This window comes from Dermacentor andersoni, chromosome 9 (assembly GCF_023375885.2).
Source record: "Dermacentor andersoni chromosome 9, qqDerAnde1_hic_scaffold, whole genome shotgun sequence".
In the NCBI taxonomy this organism is placed as follows: Eukaryota; Metazoa; Arthropoda; class Arachnida; order Ixodida; family Ixodidae; genus Dermacentor; species Dermacentor andersoni.
Window position 1 is genome coordinate 63462501 of NC_092822.1, and position 27454 is coordinate 63489954.

At 50.8% G+C, this 27454-nt stretch overlaps 1 protein-coding gene across 2 annotated transcripts in view; it reads right to left on the minus strand.

The window, feature by feature from the left end:
• The window catches only part of LOC126528577 (phospholipid-transporting ATPase ABCA3-like), a 91813-nt gene that overhangs the window by 18849 nt on the left and 45510 nt on the right, over positions 1 to 27454 (minus strand). For both annotated transcript variants that reach the window (XM_055069142.1, XM_050176436.3), the window contains 6 exons: positions 23054 to 23313; positions 10341 to 10540; positions 7361 to 7673; positions 5765 to 5918; positions 3316 to 3441; positions 2210 to 2470 (listed from right to left, as the gene is read on the minus strand). In XM_055069142.1, the coding sequence (XP_054925117.1) occupies positions 2210 to 2470; positions 3316 to 3441; positions 5765 to 5918; positions 7361 to 7673; positions 10341 to 10540; positions 23054 to 23313 (1314 nt within the window). The remainder of the gene's footprint in view (positions 1 to 2209; positions 2471 to 3315; positions 3442 to 5764; positions 5919 to 7360; positions 7674 to 10340; positions 10541 to 23053; positions 23314 to 27454) is intronic.

Below are 27454 nucleotides of genomic sequence, written 5' to 3' on the forward strand. Positions count from 1 at the left end.
AGCTGTCCCCTTGCCCACAAACACAGTCACGTGCCAACGCATTTCGTCGCGAACGCCAACGCATTTCGCCAGACAATTTGAAAATTATTATTGGGAAAATGGCACAGCACTAAGAATTCGTTCTGAGTGTATACGCCTCGCGAACTGACCGGCTATAGTTCGTATATTTAACTATGTGGCGTAAGATATTTCAATAAAGCGTTAGATAGGGTAGGTATATAAATAATTCAATTAGGCACTTTGATTTCTCGCAGTAGTAAGGGCTGCCTCTTCGAGTAATTTAATCAAGGGCTAGGATTGTGCTGTCCACCAGAGGCAATATTTAAAAACTTTTGGACCTTCTGAAGAACAACACCCGGTATGCACCTTGACGTATACGTAAACAAAGAAAAGAATTACTCGAACATCCGCCAAGATAACCTTGAAGTACAGGGGAAGAGTAACGCAGCAATAATGAACCACAGAGCACTTTGGGGCCACAATATGACGTGGTGCGTGGAATTTGGAAAGAAGTAATGGTGTCGGCGCTGACGTTTGCAAACGCCGTTCTGTGCATAAAATAGCATACCTTGTCGGGGTTGGAAGTTAACCAAAAATTGCCAACCACGGTAAAACCACAAATTAGGCAGCACTGGTTGCCACAGTTCGGGATCGCTTGCACTCAGAGAAGCGCCGAGAAAAATCGGTCTTGAAGAACGACTCAGGAACATGGTTGAAAATAAACGGGACACTAAAGTGCGCAAGTATCTGTACCTGAAAAGCATGGACACAGAATGGAGGAAAATGTCAAGAAAGTCGATAACCAAGTACAGGGCGACTGAAACTTCAAATAGGCAACCAGAAGTCATGAGAAAGAAAGTGGGAGAAACAAAGACACTGAACTGAATGCAAAAAAAAAAAAATGGCAACAAGAAATACCATGGAGATTTACAAGAACGGAAAGAAAGAAATTAGAAAAAAATCTTTACAATGGCACAAACGAGGGTGTCTTGCTGTTTTAGGCTGGAGCTAGTTCCCTAAGGACAAAAGCATACCGGAGGAAATATTCGCACAAGGGGAGGCATGTGTCTGCTGCAGCAAGCATGCGGAGACCACTCAGCCCATCCCAATCGAATGCGAAGGTGCTCAACCAGTGAGACCGGTAGGTAAAGTGCACCTTCCAGGGACGCTTATAATTAAATTGGATGGAAGAATCAACCAGTCAACAGCCGAGATAAGCAGCAAACTTTTAGAGTATCGGTGGATAAAAAAGCAGGAAAGAGATTGATACCACCGGATCCGTTACAGGCATAGGTCGCGGTACAATGTAGATAGAGAAGTTTCCTATTGGGGCCCAATTCAAAGGGGATGCCAACAAATCGTCATAATGATCATCATGTTTCACGTTCTACGGCGAATTACAGCGTGACAGCACGGAATTTCTACCGAAAAGCAGGACCACCAGTTCTCCCGAACTCATCTCCCTCTCCTATCCACCCTCCAAGCTACCTAATACCTAATACTTCTTTCATACCTAATCACCATCACAATATCTGGCCTCACCTAACTTCTTCTCTTAACTATCCAGTGCAGTGTTATTTCCTTAAGCGCCCCAGCGTTGCCTATAACCCCCACCCTTTTTGTTAATACCCCTGGGTATTATAGCAATTGGGTGAGAGTTATATTTCGGTTTTTATTGAAATAAAACAAGTTCTATTATATATATATATATATATATATATATATATCGTGCGAAGCACCATCGGACAATTGAACAATTCATAGATACAATTTCGTGGCTAAATTCGTTCTAGTCTGATGCAGCCCATAAGCAAAATGAGGCTGTAAACGCAGCAGCGTGAGAAGGTGGGCGTGAAACTTGAGGATGGCCGATGCGTTGCGACTATGCGCGCCGCGTACAATGTAAGGTGCGCGATGAAGGGAGCTGCATATAAACACTTACGGAAAAGTCATAGGCAGGCAATGCCGTGACGATAACCGATAAGTAGGTGATACGCCGATGTCTTAGGAATAGGCAGAATGGCTTGACGGATTTGAAGCTTGAGGCCGCGGTGAACAGTTGAGGTGCCGTCAGGGCAGCTGGTGATACTGTTACGGTGCCTACACACCTTTCTCTTTTCCACGCATGTGATAACACCCCCCCCCCCCCCCGTTTCTTGTCTGGTTTAGTACAGAATCAATCAAGTAAACATTGAGACTGGAGACTTACGCATGCAGCATCGCATCAGCGACAGCCGGGCATGGTTCTCCTTGGTCTGGCAGCGGCTCTCCAACAGCATGCCTCCCGCTCGACAGAGGCCGTTCTCTCTGGCCAGCTGCATGATCTTGGTCATGCCCCTCGAGTACGAGTACGTCGGCAGCAGCCGCAGTATCTGCAGCGCCCCGTGGAGGATCGTGGCGAGCGCAGAGCTACTCGCATCGTCGACGAAGTGGTGCTCCAAGAACACCGAGCCCAGGCAGCCCGCCGACGCTGTTGGGAGATGCAACGGTGCGACGTACAAGCGGGAAACACAGTTACGAAGTGTAAAGGGGCACTAAAGTCAAACTATACATCACGTTCAGGCTGTAGAATAATGGTCGGAAGTGTTAAAAGCGTCAGCTTGTCTAAGAATGTTGTCCGCGAGATGGCGCCGCGAACGTAGGAAAGGGTACGCGCGACCACTGCAGAAATAGGGAGCGATCTCCCAACTAGGGATACATATAACGTACGGCTTGCACTTATTAAATAACAGCTACCCTCCGATAATAATTACGTGTGTCTTAAAGTTTTGCATGAACATACTATCTGGCAGCTTTTTTTTCTAAATTTACTATGTCATTTAGAGACAGGGAAGCACGAGGGGCGTTGCAACAAAACTCACTGATGAAATTCTCCAAACCACTGCGCTGGAACTACCTGCAAGAACATACTCTGCTCTCCGTGCCTTCGGCCAACTCGCCAGCGCGGCAGCGCCATGGTTAGAGAATGATTCTCGACACAGCCACTGTGGCGCCTGACTTCTGAGTCGTACGACGTGTGCCTAGTCACCATTTAGCTTGAAGTAAAGCTTCCAACATTTTTGTCGAGCCGGCTGGGGTTCCTAAAAGACTCGCTGTTTCCATTCGTGGCTGTCTCGTCAACTAAGTACTCTCTCTTTCGGAGACAAACGTTTCGTCTCGTACGTTTCATGCCCCAATGTATGTCATTGTGTCCTTGATTGTTGAAACCATTCCATTTCCAATCTGGCAGCCCCTATCATTGTGTCCGGTGCATGTTGAAACAGTATGGGTGACTGTTTTACTGACTCTAGACTCGGTTGCGCCGCAGCTACTTACACATGATGAACTTGACAATGACGAGCGTCGAGTACGCCGAGCCAGGGTCGCCGTACAAAAAGGAGCTGATGTAAACTACCGGAAGGGCGGCGTAGCCGTGAAGCAGGTTCAGCACAAATATCAGTTCTGCGAGAGAATTTCGAAACAACTTACGTTGCCAATCGTGCGGGAACGTAAAATTCGTTGGACGGAAACACTGCGCGTAATTCGCCCATCGGCACAAAAAATAAAGTTGAGTAAATGAACGCAGCAAAGGCCGGTATGCTATCACACACATAACGACGTGCCATCCGCGCGCCTTTTAGTGAGGAAGTATATCGAGGGCCAGGTGGTTTCATATCCATAAACCCAAAATAAGATGGAGCGCCGCTGCCTGCAGGCACCACCTACATGCCATTACAGTAGGTCAGCACGGGAAAATCCAGATGGGTTCACGTAACCTTACTTTTTTTTTCCATTCAGGCAAAGTTCTTGAAGCTGACTTGCCACTGCGAATTCCTTGTATGGCAATGACTACATTTTTGTAGTGCTTTGCGTGCAGAATTTTTTTTATGAAAGCAACAAAAATACATAGATAAACGAAATATCAAGTGTACGTGTAGATGGCGAGTTATATTTGTATTTTTAGTTGACCGAATGTCGACGACAAGCAAGCGGCACGTTTCATGCGCTATGTAACTGTCCCGTACACATGCCGATTGTGGCACACGGAGCTATAGTTAAACTTGGAAAAAGGCAAATACGTATGAAAGTGTGGTCTAGCGGCATTGCAGCTGGCTTCTTTTTACTGAAGGCTCTGCAGGACGCTACGGCGTGCCTCCCTTGAAAACAAAAGGCATTGAAGTCACCATGTGTTCGGAAAGTCTCAGTTGCCGTTATGGTGACCTAAGCATCGCTGAAGAGCGAAAAAATGAATGCGATAGCAACATGATAGAATATTAAACGAAGCGTAAGAATGGTAGCTGTAGCGACAGTGCGAATTGAATCATGGGCAAAGCTGGCACACATGTTTTTGTGACGTCTACTATAACACGTACGAATCATGTGCTAAGCTGGCGCACCTTATTTTTATGACGTCTACTATAACACATGACGTCTACTATATATCATGTGCTAAACTGGCGCACATGTTTTGTGACGTCTAGAATAACACGTTCAGGTCATCTGCTAAGATGGCACGTTTGTGACGTCTGCTATGTTTTTGTGACGTCTACTATGACACGTTCAGATCATGTGCTAAGCTGTTGTGACGTATACTATAACACGTACAGATCATGTGCGCAGCTCGCACACATGTTTTTGTGACGTCTACTATAATACGTACAAATCACGTACTAAGTTGGCGAACATGTTTTCGTGACGTCTACTATAACACGTACATATCATGTGCTAAGCTGGCGCACATGGTTTCTGACGTCTAGAATAACACGTTCAGGTCATGTGCTAAGCTGGCGCACATGTTTTTGTGACGTCTACTATGACACATTCAGATCATGTGCTAAGCTGGCACACATATTTTTGTGATGTCTACTATAACAGATACAGATCATGTGCTAAGCTGTTGTGACGTATACTATAACACGTACAGATCATGTGCGCAGCTCGCACACATGTCTTTGTGAAGTCTAGGATAACACGTTCAGAACATGTGCTAAGCTGACACACATGTTTATGTCACGTCTACTATAACACGTACAAATCTCGTACTAAGTTGGCGCACATGTTTTCGTGACGTCTACTATAACACGTACAGATCATGTGCTAAGCTGGCGAACATGATTTCTCAGGTCTAGAATAAAACGTTCAGGTTATTATAACACAAAGTAACACGTTCAGGTGTTATAACACAAGCAACAACAATAAGTGCCACTGTCAATTGCGATCGGTCGGCCGGTTCCTGCAGTGCGTTGACGCGGCTGCCAATTGTTGGTTTCTCCACAACGCAGTGGATCCCGTTTTGATCACGTGACGGCGCTCGGCGAATAGCGGCGCTAGAATCGCTGGAGGCGGCGCGAGCGGCGCGCCGAAGGCAGCGGCACAACTCTGGCTCCCTAAAGGGAACCTAAAGATTCATTCTACTCCGCTCTAAGGTTATTCGATGCCCTCCTCAACCGCCGGTGGGCGGCAGGCGAGGAGGACATCGAAGCACTCTACTCCGCTCGAGCAGGCGAAGGATCGCCGGGCTAAAGCTTTTCTCGTGCGACGCCCCGCTCGCGCTCCGTCTAGCTCCGCCGGCTACTACGAGCGGAGCGAAACGTAAACGCGTTGAGCTAAAAGTCGCTATTCACTGGCGCCTTTATTTGGTGCAGCACAAAAGAAGCGTCTTTCAGAGAACACCGAAAGGATTAAATGAATGGCGTCAGCGCGCCGACTGCGGCTGTCTTATTGCTGCGCTCCGGTTTGCGGCCACGTGAAAGCGTCGCGCAAGATGAGGAGAGCGCGAACTCACTGTAGTCTTCGGCGTCGAGCGTAGTGTAGGGAACGAGCGGCAGTGGAAGCAGCACGATCATGGCGGTTCCCATGTAGAACATGAAGTCGAAGGCGAAGTTTGTCAGCCAGTAGAGCAGTGGGCTCATGCCAGCGATCATATGCAGGTGCTTGACCTGCGAAGTGACCAATCCGTGTCGAGGTGGCGGCTGATGTGTGACATCGTTCATAATCGATCGTCCGGCATCTCTAGAAGAGCGAGATTCTCTTCGGCGTAGGAAAAATCTACTAAGCCAGTCCTCGCCGAATGTCCTACATTGGTTTTCGCTACTGAAAAGCGACTTCCGCTTATCGGTTTAGGAACGCAGGAAGTCAGGGGCGCGCTCATGAAGAGGCAGTGTTAGTATACTCATCGTCTAGTGTGCGCTGTTTTCTCTTACGTTCCAGTAATGTCTTAAGGGCTGAAAGTGGCATCACGAAAGCTTCGGCCGTTGCGGTTATTGTTGCGGAGCGCCGTTGCGGAGCAAGAAATTTAGGGGGCTCGCTCTTGGACCCACTATGCGCTTAGGGTGAGTGGTAGAGGTGCAGCGAAGAGAATTTGTCGCTCTGCCCCAAATTCAAAGTGACTCCGCCAACAGATAATCAGCCAGGCAGTTTAACAGAAAAGACAGAGTTTACTACTCCCTTCATATATGACAACCGTACGGACAACCACACTCGACTCCCTTGAATGACAATGAAACTATGCACGATCATCATCATCATAATCATCAGCAGCAGCAGCAGCAGCCTACTTTATGGTAACTGCATGACAAAGGCCCCTTCCCCTTATTTCTTTTTGTCGTTGTCATCTGTGAGCAGATTCTATCCTTATGCCGACAAGCTTCATAACCGCTCCTTCCTTCACAATATTCTCAGATCACCTGACCCTATGCCGCCCTAGAGAGTAATTCTTCCCTTTACACGCATTTCTGCTCAAACCGACTTTCTTGCTCTTCAGTAGGACAGACCTATGGGCTAGTTGTTATGGCATCACGCGCAGTATAGGGCACCTGGAACATGCAAGGACGCATGATTAAGAGAAACCCTTGAATAACGTTTGCAAGCTTGTCGTGTACGACAAGCTTGTCTCAGTATGCTTGTTCCAGTAACACCTAACTGTATGCTTTGCTCAGTATGCTTTGCTCAGTAACACTTAACTGCTGGCCCAGAATGCTTAATTAACGGACTATTGAAAATGTAAGCATTGACATAATTGGTAACTTCGTGGGCTGCCCAGTCTGCCTCCTTAAGAAAAAACAAAACAGAAAGGAAAACAAGATATTGCGCTTTTTTAATGGTGTCCAGTCACACATGACTTCACTATATAACCCTGCTAATCACGCTTCGTTTATTTTTTTCTTGCACAACGATACAATGACAACGTGGACTAAAGCCCCGTGTTGACGGTAGCGCCGTGTCGCTGGCTTATTTTCGTCTTGCGTTTTTCGGTTGCCCTACACTGTGCGCAGTTCACACGCTAGACCCTGCACTAGAATCTCAGCACCCGTGCGGGCAAACTCGAGCGCGCATTTGCCAGAGGCTGGCGAAACAGTGAAAGAAGGCGGTGTGCACGCACCCCAAGCGCCCTCTCGGATGTCGGGAAGATCACAAAGTTGCTGCACATGAGGCTAGACACGAGCGGGAAGAAGATGGACCGCAAGACCTTCGGCAGCACCGTGCGGTACTCGCTGCCACCACTGGCGGCGCTGTACGCGTGGTCCCGACGGCCGCCCTCCGTCACGTTCACGTCTTCCGAGCCGCGCGACGTCACGTCGAATCTGAACTCGGCCGTGGCCATCTTTGTGACGTTGCGCAGCCGGGCCGTGTTGTACAGCCTCAGCACCAGCGGTGCCGCGTGCTGTATCTGGCCGTTGTACCAGAGCACGTTCCTGCGAAGAGCGTCAACGGCGTAAGCGCATACCGTCAAACCCGAATACGATAAACCCGGATAGAGCGAACTATTCTTATAACGAACATTCGGAACTCGCTGACTCATGCTAACGTGAAATGACTCCCTCGTAATGAACCAGGGATTGAATGTATCAAACTCGGTAACAGACAAGTCGTTCCATGCATCACGGCATATTTTTCCGTTGGTATTTTGCACCGGTTTTGTGCCGACTACGAGGTAACACGACTGGAGCACGTCTGTAGAATCTCGGGCATTGAGAACGCCATTCTTAGTTACGCTGAGGAACACTTTAAGGCATCGGCAAAACTTACTCTTCACCGTGCGCCTACATTTGTTTTCAATAAATGAATACGTTCCTAGCCTATTTTCGGAGTTATAACAGAGTGTTATAGCTGTCGGCTACGCCGATCATATAGCACAACCTGTGATCCCAACTACAGCTGCAGAGGAATCTGCACAGAGGTTTTGAAGCATGTTTACGATAGTCTCGGTCATATGACAGTACCATGGAAACCTGGGTCTCGTACAGGTGCTTTTTAAAGTATCATAACCCATTAGTTGTCTGATTCATGAGAGCACTGAACACAGGATACGAGTCACAAACACGAGGCCTTTGCGGCCTCACAATGACACGAGGCATATTACATTGAGGGCAGTTTGTCCGCCTTGTGAGACCAGTCCCCATATTCGCACGAAGCAAACCGGCATTTATAGACTGAGTTACTTGGCTAAATACTAAACAGAAAGTGACCCTTCGACCGCGTGCCTTCTCATGACGCTTAAATCATTTAGACAGGCAGAAAAATATGAAAAGAAAAGCTTTCTCATCCAAAATGTCATCCCACAGCGTGCTGTATTGAACTCTTTATTAATAAACAAATCAGTACCCTTCAATATGGGACGAAGGATGGCCAGCGAAGCTGTGTATGTGGGCCACTTAATGGCGAACTGCAACTCCGCCGCGGGTCGGCCCGGCATTGCACTCTCTTCGGGATCGGCCCACGTATGAAAAATTGTTTATCTATGTCCACGGAGACGAGATCCGCCAGAATCTATCCATAAACAGATTCGCTGTAAAAAACATGCCCTCTTCCGAACATTTACGTTTTCCCTTCAATCCGTACTAAGCGCCTGTCTGACCATGTTTGAACTACGATGGCATCTGTCGCGCGGGGATATGAGCGGGGTCTATCAAACACCACTCGGTAAGTACCATGTGAGTCATAGCTTCAAAGTTAATTGAAAGTGAGTGAGTGAGTGAGTGAGTGAGTGAGTGAGTGAGTGAGTGAGTGAGTGAGTGAGTGAGTGAGTGAGTGAGTGAGTGAGTGAGTGAGTGAGTGAGTGAGTGAGTGAGTGAGTGAGTGAGTGAGTGAGTGAGTGAGTGAGTGAGTGAGTGAGTGAGTGAGTGAGTGAGTGAGCGAGCGAGCGAGCGAGCGAGAGAGAGAGAGAGAATATTCTTCAAAGTACCACTAGGTTGAGGTGCTCCGAGTCCAGTGCTCCACTGGAGAACATTTTCATGTATTTCTGGATGTATCCTACCCGGCAGCTCTGGTAGTGCTACTGATTGGCGAGAATATGCCAGCAGGCTGGTGAAAGAGGTAATTGAAGGCTAAACGCAGGAAGGCGGGGAGGACAAGGGCTTGGCATACCCTTAGAATATAGTGGTGCCATGAATAGAGTGAAATACTGGCACGCATAGCATTTTGATGCCACCCTGAGTGCTCCTTATGCCTCGCTGGTAGATGAGATTTTACAGTTGATCAGTCCGTGCCCTATGCAAGAGTGCGGTGTGTTTGTGTGCTATGGTAGAGCGTGCGCATGTGAATCTGGCGCGGTAAAGGCAACATTTCCTCTGTGTGAAGCGCAGAGGAAGTTTGGGTTACGTGGCCGCGTCGTTACCCCCCAACTGCGCAACTGCTTCGCACATATCAGTTGACCAGAAATGCGAGCGCTGGTCCGCCAGCATTGGTCAGGTGCAGATGAGCGAGCAGCCTTAGCAAGTCACAGCGAGGCAGGTAGGTACACGCAATAACCACGAGATGTGGTGACCAGCATTGATGCTCGGACTAGTTGGTTCGACATTACTAATAGTACATTAGAAATGTAAAGTTGTTAGCGCCCATGTTGTGAAAGGAAGTAGTTAGTCAGCGCCTGTGTGTGTCTTATTCCTCGCTTTCGTCCATGCTTACGTACCATGGATGCAACTCTCTCACGCCAGATCGAGACATCGCTGTTCTTTATCTTTCCCAGAGAGGGGGGGGGGGGGGGGACTAAGTGTGAGATAACTGCCCGGCACCACAAAACTTCACATGTTGCCTTTTCCGTAGTCTTGTCCTGCATGCTGCCACACAGGCCTTTCGTAGAACCCAGCGTTTCTAAACAACGCTTCACTGCCCTCAACTACCTGGCAATCCCATGCACGCAGAAACGCAAACATGCAAACGTCAAGCGTCAAGTGGGTGTTCCACGTTGTAAGCCAAAAGTGTGTCATTCCCTTTGAGAATCGTCTTCCTTTGGTGTCAAGCATTTTCGTTTTCCATTTACGAGCACGCTATTGCATATCACTATCCCATTCAACACGCTTCAACACTGCCATTCTAAGTATACGGCTGGTGAGTTCCAGTGACGACCGAACGATACTAACCCTGCCTTCTGGGTCATCTGCACGCCGAAGTGGATATTGAAGACGTACTTCCGCAGCATCTCCTTCGCCACACTGAGCAGAGACTCCGTGATGTCCGTCTCCGGGTCCAAATTCTCGATGTAGAATTGCTCCGGATTCAGAACCAGCGGGTGCAACCACTGCTCGTTGAATGCCTCGTCCTTGTCCACCACGAAAAATCCCTGCATGCCATTGATTGATTGATTGATTGATTGATTGATTGATTGATTGATTGATTGATTGATTGATTGATTGATTGATTGATTGATTGATTGATTGATTGATTGATTGATTGATTGATTGATTGATTGATTGATTGGAAGGAAGGAAGGAAGCATGTTGACCACATCGTCACTGCCAAGCTTGCGGCTGACACCTGAACACCGGCCAGCAGTGTGGACAAGGATTGTATGAGGATAAAGGGCAGAAAGATAGATTATAGAGATAGAAGTGGTAGCTTCCATAGCACCCAGCTCTTCTACGAATGTTAAACATGCTCAGTAGTAACGCGGAAAGCGGCAATTCCCGCTGCATCAGCTACCTTTTGCGGGCGCGAATACGGCCACCTTGAATGTATCAGGCACGTCGTCAAACCTGACCAATAAGTGAGGTTGGCCAAGTTACTATCTGTCTGGCATGGTGAGTCGCCTGTACAGTCGCCTGGCATGGTGAGTGACCCTGTACAGTACTGACGCGACAAATCAGTACGGTGGAAATCCATCAGTTGGATTAAGTTTCATGAGAGCAATAGACGCTCAGAATATGCGTAGAAAAAAAAATTCCGGTACGAGCATTCATGTGGATAAAAAAAGGCATTTCCTTATTTCACAAGGCGCGTTGCATCTGCTTTATGAAATTGCACATTGCACAGAGAACAGATTCGATGAAGCCTTCTATAGATCGCTCGCAGTCTTATTTATTTTACTAAATAAAAAATTGATTCCTCATCAACACAACGCGTACCAGTTCGCGCTCGACACGCGGGTGCCCAAAACCGGAAGTTCGGTTCAGGTTTTAATTGCCCCGCTACAGTCAATTCGGCCGCTACGCTCTATGGGAGCATCACATAACCGCATAAGGAAGTGTTAATGGAGTCAGTTTATCAGCACTGCTAACATGCGCAATCTTTGAAAGCCTCCGTATGTGCTCTGGCTACACTGGAGATTTAGACTGCATGCCTAAATCGAATTTCGGGCAACCATGATGCAACTATCTAGCAATAAAGCTCTTCGCGCTTTCTTCATAACCTTTAAGCTAACATCTACAAACGCAAAGGCTGGAACTGGGTTGCATTCATGTTTGTTAGTAAATTAAATTGTGGGGTTTTACGTGCCAAAACTACGATCTGATTATGAGGCACGCCGTACTCCGGAAATTTGGACCACCCGGGATTCCTCAACTCCCACCTAAATCTTAGTACACGAGTGTTTTCGCATTTCGCCACCATTGAAATGCGGCCGCCGTGGCGTCGATTCGATCCCGCAACCTCGTGCTTAGCAGCCCAACACCATAGCCACTAAGCAACCAGGGCGAGTCCTGTTTGTTACTAATGGGTACAAACAAAAGCTGGTGCAATGTTGAGATGGACTCATTCTTGAATTAAAAAATTCGCAGTTTCGCCCTAAATGCGCAGCATCGATTGTGATAGCAAGTTAGTGGATAGCTATAGGAAGTGAGGATAGTAGTTTTATCAGCCGTATAAACTTGCAAACACTCGCTTACTAACTATAGTCGGATACAACTTTAGAAAAAAGGGGAGGCCCCGCCCAGATGACCGAAGCGCGACAGCCGATTGCCGCCGCGACTAAAATAGTCCCGCTCAAGAAATCGTGCTCCTGATACGCGTAATTCTCAGTATAAACAAATACTTTTGTATTTTGATGACTGGTTTAGTAGAGCTCTCATGTGCTACAGCACACGCCGGATAGCGACAGAAAAATAACCCCGTGCCTTCTACAACGCTGCCCGTCGTCTGCTCTTTGGCTTCATTGCAAGTGACAAAAGTAGAAAGAGCAGCTCTCCATCACTTTTGCACCTGTTTATATGTACACGGCGTATCTACTACTCGTTTTCCAAGCTTAAAATGAATCAGTTGCTATTGAAAAAGTACTTATATAAAACAATGCATTTATCGCAACCATTGCAAACCTGGGGCTAGAATACGGTCGAGGCAGACAGGTAAAAAATGCTTCATTCATCGTTTAAACAAATACTCTTGCTTTTAAATAGCATAAAATTTACATTTTTTGTTTTGTATTTTCACAATTTCACAGCACGCATTCTACAGCTTGCGCGTGCAGTGAGCACTGGTGGGCAGCAATCAATCGACGGTGCTACGCAACGCTCGAACACCGTCGCTAGACGCTCGGCTATCTGACTGGTGACAATGATCGTTCACGCTAAGTTGACGGCGACAATTCTTTGCGTTCAAGGCTTCTTCTGCAAATATTTTCTGTTGAGACACTCGTAGGTTTGTTTCATGCGCGCACACTTTTCTGATTTCTCCTGAGAATGGTTTTGCTCCATCACTTCACCCCGTCCGACGAAAAACGCACATGACACAGTACACGAACACACCCGCCGCTAACAGTAGGCACTAGTCTTTAGAAAACTTTTCTCGTCCTAACGTCACTCGGGATCGAAATAAAACAACATGAAAGAAACACTGGGGATGTGTGTTCGTAGCGGTCGCCACGGGATCCTGTTTTCAGGCAAAGCGTAGCGCAGCGCCAGCGATGCGCGCTGCAATGTTCCTTCGCCGGATCACGGCTCAGAATAAACGCACGCGGCACAAATGCCGCATCGTAAGCTCGTAGTAATATTTCCGGCATGATACACCATCACAAACAGTTCTGGAATTCACTCTGACGAGGGGCTGAAGCACACAGCTGACGCGACCTCGCCCAGTTCGAAGCGCAGGCGCCCATCTTCTCCGTCGGCGGGCTCACCGGCCGTCCGGCTGATGACGTTAGTCCAGAGTGCGCGCCCATTGGTGGGTGCTCGTGTGCCTCCGCCTCGGAGGAGTAAACGCCCCCTTTTTTCTAAAGTTGTATCCGACTATAGATTAACAAGAATGGTGTCACGCGCGCACATGTAAACATGAACACATCTCGCTCGATGACCATGGAAGCTCGCTGTGAAAACGATCTAGTGAGGAATCGCGGCAGCAGCAACGAGCGAACTTACCTTCGTGCATCTCTCGCTTCAATGCGAAAGAAACGTCGAAAGCACAGCGCATACGAAGCGACTGGCACTAAGTGGACTTTACAAACATCGCAGGTCGTTTTGAAGCTGAGGCCCGCGCGGGCACGCATTTTGGCCACGTCGCAGATCGCTTTCAATATAAGGCGCCTGCACGGCCACGCCGTAAGCAGCAGACGCCGGAGAAAAATGCCCCCTCCCCACCCCCCTACCTCGCCTCACCCCCGTGCCACGCGCTTGACATAAGGGGGCGCGTTACGACCCCGCCTTCCTCGCTGACGCATGCGAGATCGAGCCGCGTTCACCGCCTCACCCTCGCACGCTTTCACTCGCACATACAGCATACGGCGCGCAGCGATGATTTTATTGCCCTTGGATTTTATGCGGAACATCAGGGCGACGCCCACGGCAGAAATGCGCCTTGAGTGTCCATACGATTGCTCTCGCAATAAAAGCCAGGGAAACAGAAGGCGTGGCCTGCGGCGTACGGTAGCTCGCGGGTTTTTTCATGGCCTCCGAGACTTCACGTGCCGGCACGCGCAATCTGTGAGGCCATGTCTTGTTCCCCCCAGTACGGCGCGAGCGAAACCATGCGCTCGATCCCGGAGAGTTCGCCATTTTTCTTCGAGTCGCTGACACTTCCAACTTGTTTTCCTAACATGACGCGAAGTTCACGTTGCCTAAGTCAAACGGAGGCAGTGAAACAGGTGAAGGAAGGAAGCAGGAATAGTCGCAAGGACAGGTAGGTTAGCAATGAAACAAACGTTCTTGGTAAAGCCAAAAAGTTTTCCTCGCCAATAAAAAAGTCGCAGTTTCGCCCGAAAGGCGAAGCATCGATAGCGATAGCAAGTACGTAGATAGATACACGAACTAAGAATAGTGGTTTTATCGGTTGTATGAACTTGTAAACATTCGCTTACTAACTAAATTAACTATGATACAATGTGTAAGCGCGACTGAATGAGGACGTAGAAAGGAACACACACATATACAGCACAGTATATAAGCGTGCCTGTTTCTTTCTGCGACCTCTTTCAGTCGCGCTTAGACATTCTATCATGGATTCAAACCAACCAGCCCGGCCTACGTGTTTCAACTGAATTGACAAGCCCGCTGTCACGGGTGCACAGGCAAATATGAACACATCCCGCTCGATGAGCACAGAAACTCGCTGTCAAAATGCTGCAGCGAGGAATCGCGGCAGCAGCAGCGATCGAATTGGCCTTCGTGCGTCTCTCGCTTCAACGTGAACCAGGGCACTGCGCGCACTCAGCAAACAACCCAGATCGCTTTGAAGGTGAGGCCCACGCGGGCGCGCACTGTGGCGACGTCGCAGATCGCTTTCGAGACACGGCGCCCACCGGGCCGCGCGTTAAGAGGAAGCTTTAGTTCGGGCCACGGTGTAGTTCGGGCCCAACTGCGACGCGGCCTATTCAAATATATGTGTAAGGCAGAAACGCTTTTCTGAGATAACCCGTGGATCGATTTTGAAGAAATTTGGTGGATTCGAGAGAGAAAGGTCAATTCTAGTGACTGTTGGAAACCGAATTTCTATATAGGGCCTGAAGCTTGTTTTAAAATTTTTTGAAAAATTGAAAGTGCGAAAAAAATATAAGCATGAAGTTTACAAGTTAATAGCTCCGCATCAACAACAGCTATCGCGGTCCTGTAAACGACATCCATTAGATCATTCAAAGCGGACAGATTCGATATTCGTCACGTTGTGTACAAGGGTACTGCAAAAGCTGTATTTCCATATTACAACATATTTTTGAGATTCACGCGTAATATATCAATTTTGTCCACTTGAGATGTACTGTTAGATTCAATGCACAGAATTGTGATATTTTTCATTGCCGAAAGACTGAGCTGTATTTTAAACTTCATGGTTTCGTTTTCTGAAAATTTGCGATTTTTGCTAATTTTTATTAAACAAATAATGACCTAAATCGAAAATTCGAAACCAACAGTCACAAAATTTTAAGTTTTTTCTTTTTTTAAGTGCAACAAACCTCGTTAAATTTGGTGCAGTGGTTGCCGAGAATAACGAATTCTCCTTTTACATTTTAGATAGGAGCACCCGACCTAAAACTTCCTCTTCAGCAGCAGCCGCGGAAGATACATAGCGATCTAAAGAAAGGAAAGACGCTCGATTCTCCAACCCATGAAGGAGCATGTCGAAGCGTCAAGAGAAAAATGGCTGTGGCTTAGCTAAGGTTAAGCCCAGGATGCGAAGCATACTAGCCTTTATTTTAGTTGTTGAACCACTGTTTAGCCTGGTGAACTGCTGTTGCTTGGCTATATTTGGTTCGGCTAGACGAAGAAACAACTCATGCGTTACTCTGCTTCGCCTTCAAGAGTGGAACGCGACAGCGTTCCCGTCGACCCGCCAAGGGGTGCAAGACAATGGGCTACGGCGCAGCGACAACGCGCCCCGCATTGGACGCGGTGAGCGTCGAGCAACACATTGTTCGGCGCGGCAACGAAATGTGCGCCTGAGCAAGCGACGCACGCCTGAGCCTTAGAAACAGCTCTTTACTAAGGCAACACCGCATTCACTAGAGGCGCTTTTGTACCGCTTTGAAGCATCGTACTCGTGGCTCAGTGGTAGCGTCTCCGTCTCACACTCCGGAGACCCTGGTTCGATTCCCACCCAGCCCATCTTGCAAGAGTTGAGCCAAAGCCACCTAGAAACAAGCGCAGCTGCTTATATACCGCCGCTCGTCGCCGCGAGCGACGGCGCGAGTTGGAGCCCCGTTTCTCCTCTGTCGTGACTGTCACGAGGATCCCATCCTCGTCGCCAGTGTCACGATCCACCCCGGGTCGTGAACAAGGGAGGGCTTCTGGCACCCTCCGATAGACGGACGCCCCGCAGCGTGGTGGTGCTGAATGATTACTGACCGGCGAGCCGCCGTGCTCGTCGTTGTTTATTGTGGTGCGGGTGACCACTGTTGCCTGCCGAGCTATAGCAGGCCGCCGAGCTTGGCGGGTGAACCAAGATTATGTCCGAGGGGGCGTCACCTACTTGCTACAACCCCTCACCCCCAGTTTGTAAAATAAAAAACAAACGTCCAAGTTCAACAAACGTCCAAGTTAAAGTCAAACTCATCAAACAAACGTCCAAGTTCACACTATGAGGCTCTGCCTCTACCCTAGCTGGGTCGACGGTGCCTGCTACCCAGGCGAGTAACGGTCTGGTGGCCTCCGCCGTCGAGTACTCCGCCTGGGCACCGGTGTTGACGGGTCGGGTGTGGCAACGCCGGGTGCTGCCTGAGCCAGCCTTGCTCCATCCGGGGGGCCCGTAGTGGTCGGCCTTGCGAGTGGTGCCGGGCTTGACACCGGTCCAACGGGTGCCGCACCACTGGCTACGGTTGCCGCCTCCGAGGTAGGTGGTACTCCGCTAGAAGCGACTGGTGCTGCCGCTAGTCCTCCTGCGGGCTGGAACTCAGTGGCGGTCGAGGGTGCTGGCCAGGTCCCGAGGCGAGGCCTGACATGGTGGGCGTGTCTGTGCCACATGGCCCCATCTGGCATGCGCACGAGCAGCGATGAGGCGCTGGCAGGAGACACCACCTGTCCCGCAGACCAGGGTGGGCCAGGACGGAAGTTCCTGGCGAAAACTGGAGCTCCCGACTCTGGCAAAGGCCCGGGACGGCACCCTTGGTCAGCAGCCAGCTTCTGCTTCAGCTGCTTCAAAAGCACTGTGGATCGGAGGTCCGGATGCAAGACGTGCAAGGGTGTCTTGACCATCCGACCCAGCAGGAGCTCACAGGGGGCACGGCCAGTGACATCGTGAGGTGTGGTCCGGTACTGGAATAGTATCCGAGCAATCTGCGTCCGGAAATCCCCAGTCTGGCTCTTCTTGAGCTTGTCTTTGATGGTTTGCACCACCCGCTCGGCTGCACCATTTGAAGCAGGGTGGTACGGTGGAACCATGATCCGGCGGATTCCGTTTTTCGTCAGCCAGGCCAGGTACTCTGCGCTGGCGAAAGCAGGACCATTGTCGGACACGATGACATCTGGCAACCCCTGGGCGGCGAAGACCTGTCGTAGCGCTGCAATGGTCGCGCCTGCTGATGGGGTGGTGACGGGTATAACCTCTACCCACCTTGTAAAGGCGTCCACCACCACCAGGTGGTGGACGCCCTTGAAGGGTCCCCCAAAATCCACATGTAGGCGGGACCAGGGTCTCTGTGGGAACGGCCAGGGGGTGATTTCCACACGACGCGAGGCTCGCTGATTCTCCTGGCAGATTTGGCAGCTCTGCACCAAATGCGCGATGTCTTGGTCCAGCATTACGAAATCCAAGAAAAAACTGCGCAAAAAAAGGGGACAAGACAAAGAAAGAACCACACGACACGGGCGCAGACTAACAACTGGTTTAATGCACCATCGCCTCTTTCCCACCAACAACAGAACGCATGCGCACCGGCCATAAAGACAAAAGCAGCTGTCAGGTGGTCAAGCCTAGAAACGCCAACTCCTTGCGGTACAAATGTATGGATGCTTCGCTAACACATTTATCAGGCCCTAATCTCGCGATTTCAAAGGCTTCGATTATTTCGCGCTCTTTCTTATCCCTTGCGCGTCCGACAATCTTAGTCCTGCCGAAAAGTGGGGTACAAGCATTCCCGTCATGCCTGCAGGTCTTGCAATGCTTCGGAAGATGCTGTCCTCTAGAATCATCTAGGGAATTAGCATGTTCTAACAATCTAATATTAATGCAGCGCCCTGTTTGCCCAACATACACGTTGCCACAACTCAGCGGAATCTCATAAATGACATTCGCTCTACAGGGCACAAACTTGTTCCTGTGGTTAGTGCAGCACTCAATTTTCTTTTTTCTATCAGGTCTAACTAAATTGCACAGACTAGACAGCTTATAAGGTGCCGAAAAGAGAACCTGAATGCCGAATTTACCCGCCACTCTTTGTGGCCGGTGCGCATGCGTTCTGTTGTTGGTGGGAAAGAGGCGATGGTGCATTAAACCAGTTGTTAGTCTGCGCCCGTGTCGTGTGGTTCTTTCTTTGTCTTGTCCCCTTTTTTTGCGCAGTTTTTTCTTGGATTTCGTAATGCTATACCAACTAGCCCCTCACCGTACGCTTCTAGTCTTGGTCCAGGCCAGGCCACCAAACATGGGATCGGGCCACCATCTTAGTCTTTTCTATCCCTGGATGACCCGCGTGCAGCAACTGCAGAACCCTGGACCGGAGACTTTGTGGGGTCACCACCCTCGAACCCCACAGTAGGCAGCCCTGCTGCAAGCTCAGCTCAGCGGCCTTGTGGCTATAGGCCTGCTGCACCAATTCCTCTCCACGGGACACCGCCTTGACCACCTGAGACAGGACTGGGTCCCGGCTGGTCGCTTGAGATACCGCAGATCTGGAGAGCACCTCCGCGTACGCGTGTTCCAGCATGAACACTTCAGCAGGTTCTGGAACAGCATCAGGCACCTCTGGCAGGGGCAGGCGGCTCAGGGCATCAGCAGGTCCCAGGTCCTTTCCCGGACGGTAAACCAGCTGGTAGCTGTAAGCTGCCAGCCTCAAGGCCCAGCGTACCACTCGAGGCGATGCCTGCACAGGAACTGCCTTGTCAGGCCCCAGCAGCCCCAACAGCGGCTTGTGGTCTGTGACCGCCTCGAACTTTCGGCCCCACAGGTACTGGTGGAAGCGTTCGACACCGAACATGAGGGCCAAACCTTCCTTGTCCAGCTGGCTGTAACGTTGTTCTGCAGCATGAAGCCGTCGGGAAGCAAACGACACAGGGTGTTCCTGGCCATCTTTGTCCCGGTGTGCCAGGACGGCTCCCACACCGTACGGCGACGCATCTACGGTAAGGACTACAGGCTTAGCAGGATCGAAATGCACCAGCACTGGAGCCTTGGTGATTAGCTCCTTGCTGCACTGGAAGGCCTGGTCCTGCTCCTTCTTCCAGACCCATTGCTGACCATCTCGAAGCAGAAGATGGAGCGGCTGTAGATGCTGCGACAGGTTCGGCAGAAACCTCCTGTAGAAGTTGATGAGGCCCAGGTAGCTCTGAAGCTCCTTCTTGTTCTGGGGCTTAGGTGCCTTGAGCACCGCATCAACATTGCGGGGAGCCGGGGCTAGGCCTGCCTGGGAAATGATATGTCCCAAGTACTCAACGCTGGGGGCTAGGAAAACACACTTTTCCAGCTTGAGCTTGAGGCCGGCGTCCTGTAGTCGTGCCAAGACGTTGTGCAGGTTCTGCAGGTGGTCCCCGTCGTCGCTGCCAGTAACCAGGATTCGTCCAAGTACACCGCCACGTGCCTCATGCCCCTGAAGAGGTTGCCCATCTCCCTCTGGAATATGGCTGGGGCTGAGGCCACGCCAAACGGTAAGCGCGTGTACTGAAAGAGTCCCAAAGTTGTCGATATAGTGACATACCTCCGGGAGGCATCCTGGAGCACCAGCTGCTGGTAAGCATCTCTGAGCTCGAGCTTGGTAAACTTCTGTCCACCGGACAATGCTGACCAGAGATCTTCAATCCGGGATAGCGGGTACTTCTCGACGGTAACGACGGGGTTGATGGTAACTTTGAAATCCCCGCAGATACTGACACTGCCATCTCGCTTGAGGACTGGCACGATGGGAGCGGCCCATTCAGATGTCTTTACGGGCACCAGGATGCCCTCTCGCTGCAACCGTTGCAGCTCCTGGGTAACCCCGTCCTTCAGGGCGAACGGCAGTGGGCGAGGCTTGAAAAAGCGTGGCCGGGCTCCCTCAGGTGCATAGATGCCAGCCGTCGTGCCGGCAAATGTGCCCACCCCTGGCTGGAACAGGGACTTGAACTGGGTCAGGAGGCTGGGGACGTCTTGCACCACATGCAGGCTGGCTTTCTGGTACTGTGGCAGACGAACGCCCAATGCATGAATCCAGTTTCGGCCCAGCAGCGTCGGCGACGACCCCTTCGTTAAGTAAAGGGAAAGGGTTGCCTCCCTGTCGCCAAAGCGAATGCTGACCTGTGCCTGACCCTGGACCTGGGAGAGTTGCCCGGAGTAGCTGCGCAGCATCACGCCCGAAGCCTCGACGGACACGCCGGGGAAAATCCGCTTGAAGAGCTTCCCGGCCATTAGAGACACGCTGGCCCCCGTGTCCAGCTCCATGGAAATGGGGTGCCCGCAGATTTCGACGGTCAGCATGTATGGCGGCACAGACGACGGTACAAAGCCTGTGTGCCACATGTCGAAAATCGGCGGGTCCTCGGCCACGACGTGGAGCCTGGCCGCGGAAGAACTTGAGCTTGCTGCCGCATGCCTCCGCCGCGTACCCTTGCGACGGCTACCCTGGCCGCAGGCTTGTGTTGTACCTGGGCTTGAATCAGGCTGCTGCTTGCTGTTCGTCCTCCCACTTCGGCATACACGTGCCAGGTGCCCAGTTTTCCCGCACGTAAAGCATTGTGCTTGAGAGAACTGGCACTGTGAAGGGGAGTGGGCACCACCACAGCGACCGCAGGTACTGCCCTTTGTCGCGAACTTGTTGACCGCCGCTTCCGCCGACGGTGAGCCAGTCCCACGGGAAATCTCGCCGGCGTCCTTGGCGGCAGCTTCCATTGCCAGCGCTGCCTTCACGGCGTCGTCCAGCGACGGGTCGGGAAGCTCCAGGAGTCGCGTCTGCATGGCGGGGTTGTTGATTCCGCAGACGAAACGGTCCCGGAGCAGCGAGTCCAGTTGGTCCCCGAAGGCGCAGGCACTCGCTAACCCTCGTAGCACAGCAACGAATTGCCCGAGGGTCTCTCCTTCCCGGCGGCTCCGGTTGTTGAAGCGGAAAAGCTCCATTAGTGTGGACGGTGCTGGGTTAAAATGCGAGCGCAGTATGGCAAGCAGCTCACCCAGCGTCTTAACGTGCGGCGTGGCTGGCTTGAGAAGGTCGAGCAGGAGGCTGAAGACGCGGGTCCCGCAGCTGGCCAGGAACATGTCCCGCTGTTTGGCCTCGGGTGTGTCGTTTGCCCGGAAGAACACGTGGACTTGCTCCTCGTAAATTTGCCGGGCGGACCCATCTCCCTCGAACGGCTCGAGCCTTCCGTACAGCGGCATGGCGACAGCAACGGGGGGCGGTGTTTCGCCGCTCGCGGCGGCGTGGGACGCTCCGTAGGTACTCGTTGCCAGCTTCGTCGCCTGTGTCACGAGGATCCCATCCTCGTCGCCAGTGTCACGATCCACCCCGGGTCGTGAACAAGTGAGGGCTTCTGGCACCCTCCGATAGACGGACGCCCCGCAGCGTGGTGGTGCTGAATGATTACTGACCGGCGAGCCGCCGTGCTCGTCGGTGTTTATTGTGGTGCGGGTGATCACTGTTGCCTGCCGAGCTATAGCAGGCCGCCGAGCTTGGCGGGTGAACCAAGATTAAGTCCGAGGGGGCGTCACCTACTTGCTACAGTGACGTCACGGTGTCACGTGGTCAGCCTTGAAGGCGACGCCGCGAGCGACGGCGTGAGTTGGAGCCCCGTTTCTCCTCTGTCGTGACGTCACGGTGTCACGTGGTATGGCATGGAGTCACTAAAGGTCATTGAAGGCGACACCGCCGCGCCTGAGGAGGTGGGTTGAGCTCTAGTAATATGCTTCGCATAAAAACGCGCCGTCCCTCGCCTCACCTACGAGACGTCCCTTTGAAGTAGTGTCTAATTTGAGGAATCGCGCGACGCTTGTGCGCAGGCGCGAGTGAGAGCGGGCGCGAGAGAGAATGCAAGGGCTTTTGCTCCTTGAATGTATGACTCTGTCTAGGCACTACGGAATCGGTTTCTTAGCGCGCGTTGTATGCGTTTGTCCCTAGGCGCGCCGGCATTGCGGATTGGAATGGAGTTTGTTTACGCTAGGGCGCTGGCTGCCGGCGCTGTGAAATAGGTGAAGCAGCGGGTACTGACGCCTCATTTGGCGACCGCTGTGTCAGACAGACTGTCTCGCACCTGCGGCGCTCGTACTAAGTCAGTCGTGCCGGACCATAGCTTTCTTGCGCCTTACGGCGATGTACCTTGGAAAGTCAATAATCCTCACAGCGTGACATCAGACAGTGGCGTTTAACCACGGTTGCTAAGGCCATGTGCGTTTCTTTAACTCAAACGGGACCACCCAAAAATGCTCCTGAAAAGCCGCGGACAGCATCATACGAAAAGTCTGCCTAGAGCGAAGATACTGCACCAGGAGAGCAGGCCGGGCCTCTACTATGGCCCCTACTGCTCCCCCGGAAAAGACAGTGATGTTTTTTTTATTAGAAGGTAGAGCGCCGTAACGGGGCAAGAAAGGTTGAATCCGGTGTGACCAACTCAGCAACCAACCGATCTTCCCGAGACGTATATGGAATGAACTTTACACGTTCTTTACACGTACGGGCTAAGTGTAAATGGCTGTTTTTTGCTTAATATCTTGAATATTTTTTACCGTTGCAAAAATGAGTCGTAGCAACATGGCGGCGCCTTCAGGGTTGCCACTTTCTTTCGCCCATATTTTCCTCTAGAGTTAGTACACTACGCACGCCGCTCACCTGGGCCTGTCCCATCACTTCAGGGAATGTGTAGCTGACAGTGTCGCCGACGTGCTCGACGTTGTGTCCGCTGCCGCGCAGGCTCACGTACTCGAGGAAGAAGAGCAGCGACAGGAGTAGCGGCGGAAGCATCCAGCTGAAGAGTGGCACCTTTTTCTGGCGCCACACGTACGTAGCCCGCTTCAAGACCACGGCCCAGACGCAGCCCAATAGCGAAGGCTCGATGGCCCTCGGGCTCGCCAGCGTCCTCACCATGGGCACTGTGTCAAAAAAAAGAAGAACATGCTGATCAATGCCTCCGAGACTAGGCTGCACGGTCTCGGAGGCTACGTGCGGACCTTAGAACTTCCGACTAGAGGGAACTTGGTTCTTCGATCAATCAGCTACTCAGCAAATGAGGATTCTAGTATATTTAGAATAAAGGGGGCTGCAGAGTGTTACGATTGGCGTGAAGCTCCCAGTGCAAATAGCAGTATCTGCTGTTGCGATTAGTGTGAAGCAGCGAGTGCGAAAAGGATGATCGAAAAATTACGGGCCTAGTTGGACCTTCCGTTGATCTCCTGCAGAAATTTGTGTTATGCTTCCTGCTAATCTGTTGTTGAACTTCCTGTCGCATTTTCTGCTCATCTGCTGTTGAGCTTTGTTCTTGCCATTCACCAACATGCGGTCCTAATGCGACGCAGGCATTCTGGGAATGCAGAATTGGTGGAGACAGAGGCCGCTGCCGCAGGTGCACGTCTTGTGAAATTCGTTCTTGCTCGTGCCGAAGCTTGCTCCGTAGCCGCTTCCTCCCGGCGGCGGTTTAAGACGAGGGGAATTTCGAGCTGCTCTAGCCTCTTCCGCCGTGGCGTACGTTCTCGGCCTTCCCCGCCCGCGACTAGGGCCTGGTTCGTCGTCACCCGATAGCGATGTGGAATGAAGCTTTGAGCCCACGCGGCGACGTATACAACGCGGGCAAGCCGACTGCGAGCGCACTGAGAACGTGCTGCCGCCGTTTCCAGAACTTTATACGGGCGCTGCCATTGACATTTCCCTCAACGCCCTCCGCCGCCACCGCTGACATTTCCCTAAACTCTCCGTCTGCGCTCCGTTGCCTTTTCTCAGAATCCTCCTTCGGCGCTGCTATTTTCATTTTCCGTAGCAGTACGTTTCTTCTGTACCTCACAACGCGACCTTGAAACAGAGATCTAAGGCTTTCGCCTTAAAACCATGCCTAATTGGAAAGCGCCAGGTAGTCCCAAATTTCTATGCGTGGCTCAAGTGGTTCCCCATCTGGCTGGCACCCCGCAGTGATTACGGGCCCCTTTGTGTGTGTGCGTGACAGGAGGGAGGGCCGCCTTCTGCGGACTGTGCGAGTCAAGGGGAGGCCCTCCCTCCTCGAACCAAGCTTCACCCACGGGTTACCGCCAACGGATGCAAGCAGATGCAGCGTCGCCTAGGAGAGAGGGAGCAGCGGCCAATCACCGATCGGACTCGGTACATACCATGTGACGTCGGCGTGAGCGAAATGACACTGAGGATTTTAGCGGCCCTATTCAAGCGGCCCCGCAATGAATCTTTTTTGTATTCCCATCATTCTTTTCTACTTTGTTACCATCGAATAAACAGTCCAAGTTTCGTACTAGGAATCGTCTCGCCCCTGCTGGGTCGCGATGGTTTACGGACGACTGCGGCCTGTCGACAACGCCATGTTCCCCAGTAGTACTGCCGGTGGAGGTTCAAGTAGCCGTTGTCGCCACAAGAGTTAAGGAGTACAAACAACATAAACACGAGCACAGACGATGAAGCGCTATACCAACTGATCTATAAAAAAAGATAAGAGAGGAAGTGAAATCGTGAGCAGAAACGCCAACGCGCGAAGAACTACGCGCAGTACAAGAAATATTCGCAAATCAAGAGTTATAGTACATTGACTTGTCTGATAGAAAAATTACATTTTCGGGTTTACGTGCCAAAACCACGATCTGATTATGAGGCACACCGTATATAGTGGGGGACTCCACAAATTTGGACCACCTGGGATTACTTAACCTGCACCTAAACCTAAGTACACGGTTGTTTTCGCATATCGCCCCCTTCGAATGGAGTCCGCCATGGCCGGGATATGACCCCGCGATCTCGTGCTTAGCGGCACAACACCATAGCCACTAAGCAACCACGGCGGTTTTTTCTGACGTAGTTGTGGCTGTGTTTACTATGGTTTATCTACCGCTTTGCGGCCACTTTTCTAAGCAATTCTATTTTCCCATTATGCGGATGGTAACAAGTCTTTGCGCACGCATACTCGCTGCGAATAGGTGACGTCTGAAACGTGCCGGCCACGGCGTGTTTCCGGTTCTACATTGACTTCCAGCGCATGCAGCCAGCAAGAGCACAGCATTCAAGGTCTGTTTTATTACTGAGGCAATTGGGCTACTACGGCGTGAATTTGGACACCACTTACTGTGTTGAGCATAATGCAATAATGTGTTGAAAATAATCAGTGTGCGATGAATACTAATGAATCTGTAATCAGATTGGTAAACTATCCACATGTGAAACTTTGATCCAGCGTATAAAACAGTATGTACTTTGCGTAAAACATTTCAGGCTTCAATCAACCTTTCGAGGCATCAAACTCGGCGTAGCGCATTCGATAGATCGGGCATTAGAGGGTGAATGCGTGCACTATGGGCCTTACACTGCAGCGTGACGTTCCGCGCATTTAACAAACTCTGCTGCCTGTGACATTAGATTTCGGCAGCAAAGCACTGCAGTAATGGCTACTCCTTTGTAATGCAGCTAGTGCTCATTGTGAAATTCCTTTGCGGCAGTCTCCGTATACACTTATAAGGCAATGCAGTGAAGTCTCTTTTAGCTACCTCGCCCACTTCAAATGCAGAATCTGACATGATAAAAAAATGGGGGCGGGGGGGGGGGGGGGCGCTAGCCAGGCCGCAGCCGCACAACATCAGCGGGAGCACTGACGTGAACCCAACAGCGCCAGCATCCCCGCTACACAATTGCGCATGGTATTAGGTCCCCGCTGATCACACCATGCACCTGCATTGGCGGGAAATGACGTCAGCCGAGTTACCAGGATACACGCACATACTCGCCTTAAAGTTACATTCATAATACTCCAGTCACACTCCCGATCTTAGTGAGCACTGAAGCAAAAGACCATCGATTTTCGCTTACCCAACCGGCTCCTTTGTACGAACATACACCATTAGTGCTTGCGGTCTCCACTGTCATTTCGTTTCAACAGTCATCGAAAGGAAGCATGTGACTGCGATTTAACACGCACTGGAATCGCCACAGCTAAGCGCCTTCTCACCCTCGAAGGATTAGAAGAGACAGAAAGCACGTGACGGTTATGCTACCAAAACTAAGGAAGCGCTTGAATGGTGACTGGAACAGGCGGCTGAAGCCCGCACGCAATGTCAGGCAGCCATGCCATCATAGTGAAAAGGAAGAGGGGCTGTACGCCCGAGAGGTAAAGCTCATCACGAATGCGTCGCTATCGGAAAATTCTTTGACTGTTGTTGCCGATAAGCCCTTCAAAACATTTAATTGAGGACAAATTCTAAGTTGCGTGGACCATGTTGGGTGTTTTATGGTTCACGCCAGACATTTCCAGTGTGACTGAAGAGGTGGAGAACTACTGTGCTGCGAGTGTGGCATTGATTGCAGGATAGCCTGCGGCAAGGGTAAATGGAATGTTACAATACGATATGCCGTAGGGTGCCTTCAAGACAAGCATTGTGGTTGGCAGCGAGGTTGAGTAGTTCCCTATACCGAAATACACTAACATTACACCAACCTAGCATATTGTGAGAGACGTATCCTGTTTGACAATGACTGCCAGCGAAGTTGCGCCTGCCTCTGTCTCCTGATATGCCATAAGGTTTGATGTTGACCACAGAATCACATAAAGATATACAGCAAGGTCACACATGAAACATATAGGTGATGACGCTAGGAAACTGAATTCACCATGTCCAAGCCACCATGTCAAAATTTTAGATTATCCATTTATTTTTGTTCTGTGTACATTCGCAGTATGTACGCTGCAGTAAATTCGTGAAGGCATGCCTCATATTAGAGCCAACGCTTCAACAACGGAATTCCTCTCTGTCAGCTCACACCAAGGCAGCGTATCGAACCGATCGACAGTGGTCCAACAAGGAATGTCCAAGGCTGGAACCAGCGTTTCAACAACGTAATTCGTCTTTGTGAGGCTCACAGCAAAGTAGGGTACTGAACCGATCGACAATGGTCCAACAACGAAGGTCCCAAGCTGGAGCCAGCGTTTCAACAACGGGATTCGTCTTAGTCAGGTTCACAAGGAGAATTTTAGATCTGATTAACAGCAATTCAACAACTATGTCTCATGCTGGAGCCACCGTTTCTACAGCA